The following is a 12,979-nucleotide window of genomic DNA, read 5'->3' on the forward strand; positions in this document are numbered from 1 at the left end:
AGTCTTGACAGTCAGATTTCTTGTCAAAATCCCTATTCAAAAGAATGGCTAAGTGTATTCTTACAAATGTACAGCTGTTACCATAAAGACTAAAATAAATTCAAAGGCTCAAAATAGAAAGCAAATGATGACTTCTGAAAATGCCTTATTAAGTCTTAAAATAGTTGCCCGTGCAACAAGCTCATGACTCAGACTGGGACCATGTGAAAAGAAATGGGCCAATCTCTGTTTTGTGGGGCAACCTACTCTCAGGATTTGTGCAGTGAGACCACTGTATTGATTCTTTTGGAGTTTCAGAAACTAACCCCCACCCCGCCCCAAGAAAAAAGAGAACCCACCTGCAGTGGGTTGCATGGTGTCCTCCAGGCTTAATTCATGTCCACCTGGAACCCCAGATGTGACCTTCTTTGATAATAGGGTCTTTGCAGATGTAATTAAGGGAAGAATCCAGATGAGATCATACTAGGTTAGGCTGGGCCCTAAAGCCAATGACAGTGTCCTTACAAGAGACAGGAAAGGACACACACAAGAAGGAGGACATGTGAAGACAGAGATGAGAAAGGGGTTATGCTGCCACAGCCAAGCAACACTTGGGACCATCAGAAGCAGCAAAAGCCAATGACAGATTCCTCCCTAGAGCCTGGATTTGCTCCCCAGAGGGAACATGGCCCTGTCAACAACTTGATTTCAGATTTCTGGCCTCTAGAACTATGGAAGAATAATCTCTGTGGTCTTAAGCCCCCCAGTTTTAGTAATTTGTTGCGGCAGCCACAGGAAATACATGTCCCACTTTATAGTGAGTGAACAGAATTACAGAAAGATCCTAGGTTCCTTTTGGCGACATCGTCCCCAAAATGGTGTGAGGTGATTTTAGATGGTACATGAGCAGTGTATGTCATATACCACTGAACCCCCCCCCCCCCATAATTGAGACAGTCAGCCCCTTTTGATTCTTTTCCAGTCCCAATTACGTCAAAGACACTGTAGGTAGGTGTGAGGGCATGTAAAGCCTCTCTCCAACGTGCTGACCTCCCTTTTCAACAGAACAAGCTTGACCTCAGAGGCTTCAGGAGGCCTCTGTACTACTTTGTTTTTATTATATTTATTTATAAAAACAGTATTGGTTTCCCATAGTATTATAACCCAGGATTATAATGTCTCCTTTAAAATAAACATACATAGTATACCAGTGTTCACAGCAGCATTATCCACAATAGCCAAAAGGTAGAAACACCCCCAACGGTCCATTAAGAGAAGAATGGATAAACAAAGTGTGGTATATGCCTACAAAAGGGTATTTATTATTTAGCAACAAAAAGGATGGAAATTCTGACACATGCTACAGTATGAATGAACCTTAAAAACATCACGCTGAGTAAAATAAACCAGACACAAAAGGACAAAAGTTGTATGATTCCACTTACATAAGGTACCTAAAATAGGTAAATTCATAAAAATAGAAAGAATAGGGGGCTGCTAAAAAAATAGAAAATACTAAAAAAAAAAAAAGCAAAATAGACTGTGGGGAGGGGGGACGGGGAGTTGTTTACTAGGTAGAGTTTCTGTCTGGGATGATGAGACAGTTCTGGAAATAGATAATGTGACGATTATACAACATTGTAAACGTATTTAGCCCCTGAAACGTACACCTAAAAATAGCTAAAATGATACATTTTATGTTATGTATATATTTTACCACAACAAAAGCCTTTAAAAAAAAACTTCTACAAAAAATACATATACATAAAAAAGCACGTTGCTTTCAAGAAATATATAGGTAAGTATATGACCATACAGGTGGAAGGCAGGCCCAGCAGGACAGTCTGGCAGCACAACTACACAGAAAGAACACCGGCTCCCTATTTTTCTGATCTCCCCTCGCTTCCTGCAGCACCCAGTTTCTAAACAGGTGTCCTGCTTCCTGCTTCGGCTTTCCACAAACACCTGTTCCTCCAAGAAGGCTGACCCAGCTATCCCTGCCTAGAAACCTCCCCCTTCTCTGAGGTCAGGCCCAGACTGCCTGGATGACGCTCTGGGCACTTAATTCCATTCACCACCCAACTCTGCTTCACTTGCCTGTACCATTAAATATACTACTATTATTTAACTTGGAAAGTAACGTCCACTGAAAAATAAATTCAACAAAACTGAAGCATACAAAACTCGAAGTGGAGGACAACTTCCCTCCCTCCCCCTACCCCCACTGCTCAGAACAGGGGTCACCAACTCACAGGCTCCCCAGGCCACACAGCATTCCCCAGAGAAGCAGCTGCTGGATCTCTGCGGGACAGCATGTGGGCCTGATGTGGAAAGAGTTTCTGCTTCCTCAAGGGAAGCCAGAAGTTCAGGTTTTTATGTGACATTTCCAGCATTTTGTATAGATTGACAATAATTTAAAATAAAACAATTTTCACTTGTTTAAAATCAGGTCCGATTTTGAGCGACTGATTTTGAATCAAACAAAATGTGTTAGCAGGCTGGATCTACATACCAGGCCGTACGCAGTAGAAAAGGGCTGCAGTCCATGTCCCCCGCCCTACAACTAGCCACTGTGAGGGTGATGAAATCGAACAGGTTGTAGCAGGGCAGAGAGATCACTCACAGTGTGCCCCCGTGGAGCCTGCCCAGTCCCTTTCCCAGCTGAGGGGAGGTCTATCATAGGAGGAACTCAATGTGTATTCTGAGAATCCACTTAATACATACAATATTTCCTGAATATTCTTTATAACAGTTCAAATTGTGTGTTAGATCAGACTCTGTGGCTTGTTTTGGAAATTTTATACTCTATGGTTTCATGGGTAAATTAATCCTAGCACCTAGGAGCCGAATCAAAACAGGAGGGGTTTGAATGTGCTAAATTTTAGCTACAAAATATTCTTTAATATTCTGAAATGAACCTTATTGACCTTCACACAATCAATTTTGTTATACACTTTTTAAATCTCTGTACTCAATATGGATGGGCAAGTTTAAGTCGAAATTCAAGTTTCAGTTAGTCCTCGTACCACGAGGTGATGCTCCCATGCGGACTATTGTGTGAACACGAGGGTACGAACGCCCACACACCGAGGACAGCATGGTATGGTGGAGAGAATACAGCGCATCTGGCCCTAAGGCTCAACTCAGCCACCGTCTAGCTCTGTGATGCTGGGCATGTCTCAACCTCTCTGTGGTCACTTTCTTCATCTGTAAAAACACAGTGATGATAATATGTGGTCAATCTACCTCGTGTGGTTGTCATGAGGACAACAGGAGCTACAGTGTAGAAAGCATTCTGTAAGCTCTATGGTGCTGGACAAACCCGTTTCATCTTCAGATGTCAGCAATAACCACAGACAGATGTTTGATGCTAATTAGAGACTCCCCCCCCAGACAGCAGCAGGTCATGCTAAGATTATACAAATGCAAGTAAATTACAAAACATGACACGGAGTGCTCCCATATTAACTTAAAGCAGAGTGAGACTTACGCTTTTTCAAAAAAAGTCAGATGTAAAGATATCAACCTTAATCCAGTAGAATGTTAAAAAATTAACGGGGCAATATAAACTTTACTGATAATCAAGTAACGATAAGCCACCATAACTAACCATCAATGTTATAAAATTAAGGACAGTCAATAAAAATTGTAAGTATGTTCAAAAATCAACAGTTGGGCAAACCTACCTTCCAATTTGCCAATTTCTTGAACTCTATAATTTTTATAACTGCTCCCATGAGAATACCTAGAAGAGAAAACATAAAGTTGAACATAATTTAAGATACGAGAAAGATTACTCAGGTTTATTATTCCAGAGAAACTATTATGTCTTTAGATAGCTTTTAGGGATTTCTGGAAGTTTTATGTCTGAAAACGTCAGAATGGAAACCAATGTAAAGTTCTGAGTCGCATCTCAGGCAAACATATTATAATGAAATCAACAACAATGGGACGGGGAGCGGCTGGGGAACAAAAAACCTGACAAAACAAGAGCGGAGGAGAGTCTGCCGGGCACAGAAGATGTAACCCCTGTCAGTTTTGCTACATCCACCCATTTTCAATGTGAAATGACAGAAAGTTCACGGGCTAAGTTTGTCCTATACTGCATAATCCTACCATTTTCACAAAAGAATCCAACATCACTTTCTTAGATTCAGATGGCAGCTCTATGCAGAGTATTCAGTTAGAGATAAAACCTCAATGCTAAAAATAACCTAAAGTAAAAATTCTGTGAAATTCCTGGAACAAAACAGACCATCTAAGTTCAGGCATGTTTCCTTAAGGCTGACAGGCTCATTACTCTCTCATAAAGAACCTACCAAAAATAATTCTCCAAGAAGCATCACGGGGACAGTTTATGATGGCTCTGTTACTCACTAGATAAATGATTTTTAACCCTGTTGACTCATCAGAATTACCACGGGAGCTTTTATAAAATAAAGACACCTGAGCGGCACTCCAGACCTAGTAAAGCACAATCTCTGGTAGGGGTGACACAAGGCAAGCCTGAAGACGCCATCATAGCCACAAAAGACAAAGACTTCCCTTCCCCCTACAGAGGAAGGAGCGTCTTCCCACCAACAGAAAGCTGAAGAAACACATTTTGTTGGGTGGGGTGAGGAGAGAATACTAGAACAGAGAAGTCTCTCAGGAAAAGGAAGTGCACGAGTGCACCTGAGTGGCTCCGTCAGTTAAGCGTCTGCCTTTGGCTCAGGTCATGAGCCCGGGGTCCTGGGATCGAGCTCCGCATCAACGGGGAGCCTGCTTCTCCCTCTCTCTCTGCTGCTCCCCTTGCTTGTGCTCTCTCTCTCTGTCAAACAAACAAACAAACAAACAAACAGGAAAAGGAAGTGCATGAACACTCACTTCTGTGGGGGAGGGAGTTTCAGGTGAAGAGAGGAGATAAGTTTAACTTTATAAACCTCTATACTATTTGAACTGTTATATATTATTAAAACAATAATAAAATTACTTTGAAAAAGAGACCAAGACAAAAGAGATCTGGGCTATAAAGGGAGTCAGTAAACCTATTTTCGGAATAGAAGTTGTCTATTCACTTGCCAGGTGGCATGAAAGCACTGATTCTAACCTCTCCAGATAGGGTTTCCCCAGTTGCTTCTTTTTTCTTATCTTTTCAAATGGTGTATACATTTTAAGGACTTCTTAATACAATTTTTTCTTAACCAAATAGCTCGGGAATACTTTGTAAAATGTTATAAATAAGACAAAAGTCCCTTTTGATGAGATCCCACCCCCCCCACCCCCACCTTAGTTCTTTCTCTTCCTGCCCCCAGGTTACCAAACATCTTGATAAGTCTGGGAAATATTCTACCAGATCATTCTCTATCCTCTTACAGGTTTATGTTTAACCATACAATCCTGAGTGTACGCACATACAGCACACCTGTGTATGTATATAAACTTTACAGTACTGTAATGCATCATTCTACCACTTGCTATTTTGCTCGGTGTTAAATCTTGGGAGATGCACTCAGGGATTATTACAGATAGATATGCCTCATTCCTTTGAACAGCTCTGCAGCATAGCATAAAAATGCCACACACTGAATTTCTCCAAAGAAGATATATAAGTGGCCAACAAGCACATGAAAAGATGCTTAACATCATTAGGAGAATGCAAATCAAAACCACAATGAGATAGCTCTTCACACTCCCTAGGATGGCTAGAATAAAAAGACAGGAAAGCAAGTGGCTGGCAAGGGACAAACAGGGGCCTTCATTCATACATTGCTGGTAGGAATGTAAAATGGTGCGGTCACTGTGAGAAAATAGTTTGGCAGTTCCTGAAAAAGTAAAACAGAGTTACCCTATGACCCAGCAACACCACCCAAGAGCATGGAAAACAAATGCTCATAACAGAAATTTGTACACGGATGTCCATTAGGCAGCATTACTCACAGTAGTCCAAAGGTGGGAGCGATGCAAATGTTCATCAACTGATGAATGGAGAAACAAATGTGTATTCACACAATGGAATATTATCTGGCAAAAAAAAAAAAAAAAAAAAAAAACCAGGACACTGATCTATGCTACAATGTGGATGAATCTTGAAAATGTGCTAAGTGAAGGGAGCCAGGCACAAAACACACATATTTTGTGATCCATTTGTATGAAAGATGCAGGATAGGCCAATCCATACAGAAAGAAATGGTTGCCTTGAACGGGGGAGGAGGGGTTTGGGGATGATAGCTAAAGGGAATGGGGTTCCTTTTTGGGGTGATGAAAATTTTCTAAAATCAACTGTTAGGATAGTTGTACAACTCTGTGAATATACTAAAATCCACTGAATAGTACATTTAAAATGGGTAACTTGTATCATATGTGAATTATACCTCAATAAATCTGTTATAAAAAAAGGCTGCAGATTGTACAATTCCATTTATACAAAATGCGTGGAATAGGCAAGTCTACAGAGACAGGAAGTAGGTTGGTGGTTGCCAAGGGAGGGGGGAAGGAGGGAATGGGGAGTGACTGCTAATAGGTAGAGGGTTACTTTTTTTTTTAATTTTATTTATTTATTGGACAGAGATAGAGACAGCCAGCGAGAGAGGGAACACAGCAGGGGGAGTGGGAGAGGAAGAAGCAGGCTCATAGCGGAGGAGCCTGATGTGGGGCTCGATCCCATAACGCCGGGATCACGCCCTGAGCCGAAGGCAGACGCTTAACCGCTGTGCCACCCAGGCGCCCCAGAGGGTTACTTTTTGCACTGATGAAAATGTTTTGTAATTGGACAGTAGTGATGGTTGCACAGTCCTGTGAATATACTGAAAAGCACTGAATTGTACACCTTAAAACTGTGAAGTTTATGGTATGTGAATTATACTTTTTTTTTAAAAAGTCACAATTTTTTTTAACCATTTCGCAAATGACAGCTGTCGCCAACCATTTCCTGTTAACAGCGGTCCCGCAATGAACATGCTGGTTCATGCCTCTTTGTGTAAGAGAGTTTCCCGAGGGCAGATCCAGAGACAGTGAATGGCATGAACATGTTTATCTCTTGAGAATGCTGCCAAACTGTCCTCCAAAGTGGCTGCACCGATTTATACCGCTGCCCCAGAGCACTCCCACATCCTCACCAACCCTGGATAACCATCAGACTAGCATTCTGCCTCATATGATGGGCAAGAAGTTGTACTTTGTTCACTTTGCATTCGCAGTTAAACTGCATTCGGTAATCATTCCTGATTACTAGGGAACTTGAACATCTTTTCAGGGTTTCAGATTTCATTTTTAAAGCTACTGTTTTCCTGCTCTACTAAAACCTCAACTTTCTCTTTCCCTTGTAAATGTACAATACCATGGTTAATGCTTTTGTAATTACATATGCAGCAGCTGCATTTGAAAATCATTATTCATAATTATTATTATATCTATTGATTGTAATCATAATTATTCTACTGTCTAAGCTTGTTTCTATATTATTATTTAGGAGGCACTAGAAAGCTTTGTAAAATACGATGTGATGTTATTATTACTCCTGTTACTATTACTACTTGAGCAATCCTTTCTAGATGTCCGAGGACTAAACAGTGCAGCGTGAGACTGGCAAACCACTGCTTTCCCTTTCAGACTAAGGTTCCAAGTTAGGTCAAATCAATCTACTCTACCAGAGGAATTCCTCCCACACGACTAGCCACCAGACAGAAATAACACCCTACACAATTTTGCACATTCTTAACAATACAAAGAATATAAGCATGTACTTTCGAGTTATAAATTTTTCTCTCATTAAAAAAACAGTGCTACTGTATTAATATATTAGAAAATGTACACACAAAATAGAGATTGTTAAAGAGTGAGATTAAAAATAAATAGGAACTCAAGCTCTAACATTTTCTTCCGCCCCCAGTGGATCTTGGTGCATACACCTCATTATGGACACCACTGGATTTTAATTCAAAACATCGGGAGCAATTAATGATTATTTGTTGAGCTCCTTCTCAGGATTTGTCACTTTACATTATTTCTAACCCTTAAGAGAATGCTTCAGATAGGAAAGCTCAGAGAGTTGAAGTGGCACCGGCAAGTGACACTGGACATCCTCCCACTGCATGATGCTGAGACAGGCAGACTGCACTGCCCCAGCCCGTCCGGGCAGCTGTTACAGCCTGAGAAGCTCATCTCCCTCCCAGAGTATCATGCTGCTCTACCCCCATCACTGTGCAATGTTCCTGATAATTCATGTTACAGGAAAGATGCTTAAGATGTCTTAAAGATGATAATCAGGTCGCCAAACAGTATGTAGAACATGATCTTAAATCCCTTAAAAAATAGATACATATGTACATATATATATTCATTTGCCCCATGTTAAAAAGAAACAGACACCCTTTACGTCCAGGCACGGTGCTGATGTATAAAATACACAGGATTTTAGTTCATTCTCACCACTACCCTGCAAGGCAATAAACCATACTAATATAGACGATAATATTAATAGCAGCAGCTGTTAATGATTACTTAGCAGGCAGGCATTACACTAAGTGAATTCTATGCATTACCCTGCTCAGTATCTGCAGTTCTAGGAAGTGAAGGTCCTGTCGCCTGCATTTTATAGATAAAGAAACCGAGGCTAAGGCCCAGCATCATTTACCTAGTAGATAGCAGATCCAGCATTGTTTAAAAATGAATTATTTTATCTTTATTTGGTTATATAACAAATGCACATGGTTCAAAATTTAAAAAGTAGAAGTGAAAATCTGAGCCTCTGGGCTTTTTTTCAGGCTTTTGCTATCACTGCCATTCCCATCTGAGTAAATACGTGATGCCCCATGGGTGGGGTATCCAGAGCAAAAACCCCTGAAAGAGGGATTGTTGGGTCAAGAGTACAGGCATTTTTCATTCTCACGCCGTGAAGCCTGTCCAGCTCCCTTCACTGGGCCCATCTGTGTGAACTGCTGAGAACGCTGGCTGCTAAGTGCTCACAGCTGTCCGCTACTCCAGAAAAGTGCCCTCAGCTGCCCAGAGGGACCTTATCAAGCAGTTGTGCCTGCCCTGCATCAGTTCACAGCCAATGACTGAGCCGGCATTAGGAGTCCAACCCCCTGGCTTTAAAGAGGGACAAGCACAGCATGGGTTCTTGCCCCAGAGCCCTCCTAGTGAGGCTCAGGCTGGGCTGAAACTGAGATTTGGCCCCGCGTTTGGTTCTTTCTCCTCCCCTAGTCTGGTTTTCTCCCTCCCTCACAGATTAATTCATGAAGAGCACCCTTCTGTAAATTACCTGTCCCCAACCCTGTCTCCTACTCTGCTCTTAGGCAGCCAACTTAAGAGCACCGGTTCCAGGAGTGGAGAGGTCCCAGGGAGTAAATCTGAAAGGTGCTGGGCTTCTGGACTTGGATCACTGAGCAGCCAGCTGGCAATGAGGACCCCCAGCACGGTGGTCAAGTCCTGACGGTCCCTTGCTTGGGACTGCCCTGGACTACTAGGACTCCTTCGTGGCAGACCGAGCTAGGAACACTGGGTGGGAGGAAGTGGCTCAGGCAGTATCTGTGGGGTTGGAGAGGTGTGAGGGAAATAAGAACAGTGGAATTGTGCAGGGGTTGCCAGGGGCCACTGAAGTTTGGAAAGAGAAGATGATAGGCTCAGGTAATCACTAATTTAAAAGCAAAGGGTGAGAGTCGGAGGGTTTCCTTGGCAACATGTAAGGAGACCCTCATCTCCTACAGCTGGAGGGCTTCTAGAGCTGAAGATCAGGCACGGGACTAAACTGCAAGAGTGGCAGATCTTCTAAGAAAGTGGAACTCGAGAAGCTCTATCTATGCCTTCTCCTTCCAGGCCTGCTAAGGAAGGAGTGGGACTCAGACATGGGGCGGTTATCTTGGGGAGACGTGCAAGAGCACCTTGAAAACCTCCAGATTCCTGTGGATCCTCTGGGCTGACAGAAGTGCCCCCTCCTCCTGCTGGAATACAGAGCTCCCCAGGCTATTCTGAGGTTACACAGAAGCACCAAATAAGTCAAACGCCTTATGTTAACTCCTGCTTTCTGTCATAACCTAGTCCCAAAGGACCCAGACCATATGGACGTTCCCCGGGACAACACACTGGTCCGCTAGACTGTGGACATCATGTTAATCTGAAATGACAAGCGATAAGTGCCGAGTAGATGTCTTGGTGAGACACAGAGGCTTCGGAAAGTTTCAGGGGCCTGCCCACCTGGGAAGCTGTTAGGGGTCAAGTGGTCTGGGGCATGACAGGATACTGCCTCCAAGTAAAGGGCAAGATTTGCACCTTCCACCGCCCACCACTAAGAAAGAAGCGCAAGGCCTGGTAGGCCTCCTCCAGGTTTGGAGACAACTACTTCGACCCATTTGCTGGTTTAGGAGGCCGACGGTTTTGAGTGGGGCCCAGAAGACAGGGCCCTGCAGTAGGTCAGGCTGCGGTTCAAGCAGCTCTACTGCTTTTGCCATACCATCTGGAAGACCTCACGGAACTAGAAGTACCTATGGTAGAAAGGGATGGTGTGTGACGTCTCAGGCAAGCCGCAGTAGGAGGGCTGCTCGGCACAGACCCCTAGGGTTCTGAAGCAAGGTCTTGCATTTGCAGAAAACTATACACCATTTGAAAAACACCTGAGGAAAAAAACCCAAAGAGCTCCTGGCATGCTCTGGGGCCCTGGCAGAGACAGTATCTGAGCATAGGACATCAAGTGCTCATGTGCTCAGAACTGTCCTTTCTAAGTGGGGTTGCCATAACTACCCAGCTCTAGGGCCAGGTGGGCCCAGCAGCAACGTGTTGTAAGATGAAAGCGTTACATTACAGATGAGGCTTGTGCGGGTCTAGAGGGCACAAGCATGCTGTGTGAACAGGCGCCGCAGGCCTCTGTGTCCGCTACAGCTGTTATGTCAACACCTCTCCCTCAGTTCCTACACATGGCCTCGTTGGGAGTTCTTCATGACCAGGTGACAGAAGAGGAAAAACCCAAGCTTGGTTCATGGAGGATTCAGCCCACCTCTCGGCTTGGCCACTTCAGTGTTTGTGCAATGGGCTCGTGAACACAGAAGCTACGACGGCAGAGATGGGAGCTGTGCAGGGGTGCAACAGCATGAACTCCCTCTCACCATGGCTGCTCTAGCTACTACCATTGCTGAATGGATGACTGGACAGCCACAGAGACCAACACCTATCAGCTGATGTGGTCCCATCCCTTGTGAAGACCAGCTAGCTACGTGACAGCAAGTTGATTACGTCAGACCCCTTCCGTCCCGGAAAGAGTGGGAGCTCATCCTGATTGAGAGTGACATGTGAGCTGGCTGGATGTCTTTCGGCCAGCACCACTGTCCAAGGGCCCACCAGGGTCTGATCCACCACAGTGGAATACTGCATAACAATGCGTCAAACCAAGAGACTCCCTTTATGGCAAAGAAGGTGCAGCAGTGGGCGTGTGACCATGGACTCCACATGGTCCTATACCACATAGTACCCCATCCAGAAGCTGCCGGCCAGCCAGAGTGGTAGAGGGTCTCTCAAAGAAGCCGAGGCACCAGCTTGGAAATGACATCCTGTGAAGAATGGAGCCCTCCCGTGCGCCTGATGCAATTTACTCCTTAAACCAAAGGCCAGGGGCACCTGGGTGGCCCAGTTGGTTAAGCGTCTGCATTCAGCTCAGGTTGTGTGATCCCAGGGTCCTGGGACCGAGCCCACATCAGGCTCCCTGCTCAGCGGGGAGTCTGCCTCTCCCCCCTTCTCCTGCTTTATGCGCATGCGTGCTCTCAAATAAAAAAAAACTTTAAAAAAACAAAACACCAATGGCCATTATAGGGCGGTACCTCCCCAAGAGTAAGCATGGGTACACAGAGCACACAGTGGGTAAAAGCAGGAGTTGCCCCACTCAACAACATTCTCAGGGACTCACTTGGGAGTGGCGATTCCCACTTGGGGAATTACTGCTTCCTTAGGCTAAAACTTTGGGCTCAGGGCGTCAAAAGGTCCTGGCTCCCAGAAGGTGACATTTCCCCCAGGGTTCACATAGTAAGAGTTACAATGGTTGCTGCCTGGTCCCTTTGGGCTCCTTGAGCCAACAGACCAGCACGCCTAGAAACAGGCTACCATTCCGGCAGGGATAACTGACCCTGAGCATCATGAGGAGACAGGTCAGCTACTATATAATGAGGCAAAAAGGAATACAATTACTTATGTAATACTCTTCTAGCCACAAATGAGGTTTTCAAAATATTTTTAGCACATTTTGTCAGCTGTAATTATAGAATCAAGTTATAAGGTAATTTTGAAAATCCAATCCTTGATTATGCTACCTATTCTAAAGCAGATACCTAAAAGATATTCTAACGAAGTCTCGCCAGTTAAGACGAGAATCTGTAAATCAGGGGGCTGTTTGTTTTCTGCGGAAAGCCTGTTTTATATGTTTTGTTTTTGAAGTAGTTCACATTTTCAGAGGAACGGTATTCCTTTTTCCACCACTGAGGGGAACATTTAGGTGATGAAAGAGGAAATTCGAGAAATCAGCCCAAACAGCAGCTTTCAGAACACAATTATTTAACAACCTCTCTTATTTTATTTTATTTTTTTTAAAGATTTTATTTATTTATTTGACAGAGAGACAGCCAGCCAGATAGGGAACACAAGCAGGGGGAGTGGGAGAGGAAGAAGCAGGCTCCCAGCGGAGGAGCCTGATGTGGGGCTCGATCCCATAACGCCGGGATCACGCCCTGAGCCGAAGGCAGACGCCTAACAACTGCGCTACCCAGGCGCCCCAACCTCTCTTATTTTAAAATTTAGCCTATCTCCCTACTCTGGCATAACTAGAAGATTTAAGAATAAAATACAACCTACAGATGATAAAATGCTCAACTAAGAGAAGATGACCATAAAACTAGGAAAGTCCAAGACTCCAGGAAAAAGGAGGATGTTATTTCACACCAAGCACACATTTAGTTCACGGCAGTAAAAGAGCAACAGGTGTTCCAAGAAGACCTCGTCACCTCTGACCTGCATCCAGGAACTAAGAGTGTGCACCCTTCCT

The 12,979-nt window shown here is 44.0% G+C and overlaps 1 protein-coding gene across 5 annotated transcripts in view; it reads right to left on the reverse strand.

Moving 5' to 3' along the window:
• Positions 1–12,979, reverse strand: part of SLC9A8 (solute carrier family 9 member A8) — a 69,485-nt gene that overhangs the window by 43,826 nt on the left and 12,680 nt on the right. For all 5 annotated transcript variants that reach the window (XR_015720890.1, XM_045771564.2, XM_045771562.2 and 2 more), the window contains one exon: positions 3,666–3,724. Coding sequence is in view for 4 of the 5 variants with exons in the window: in XM_045771564.2 (XP_045627520.2) it covers positions 3,666–3,724 (59 nt within the window). In the remaining variant the exon portion in view is untranslated. The remainder of the gene's footprint in view (positions 1–3,665; positions 3,725–12,979) is intronic.

This window comes from Ursus americanus, chromosome 22, assembly GCF_024610735.1.
Source record: "Ursus americanus isolate L20-20 chromosome 22, mUrsAme1.1.p, whole genome shotgun sequence".
NCBI classification, from domain to species: domain Eukaryota; kingdom Metazoa; phylum Chordata; class Mammalia; order Carnivora; family Ursidae; genus Ursus; species Ursus americanus.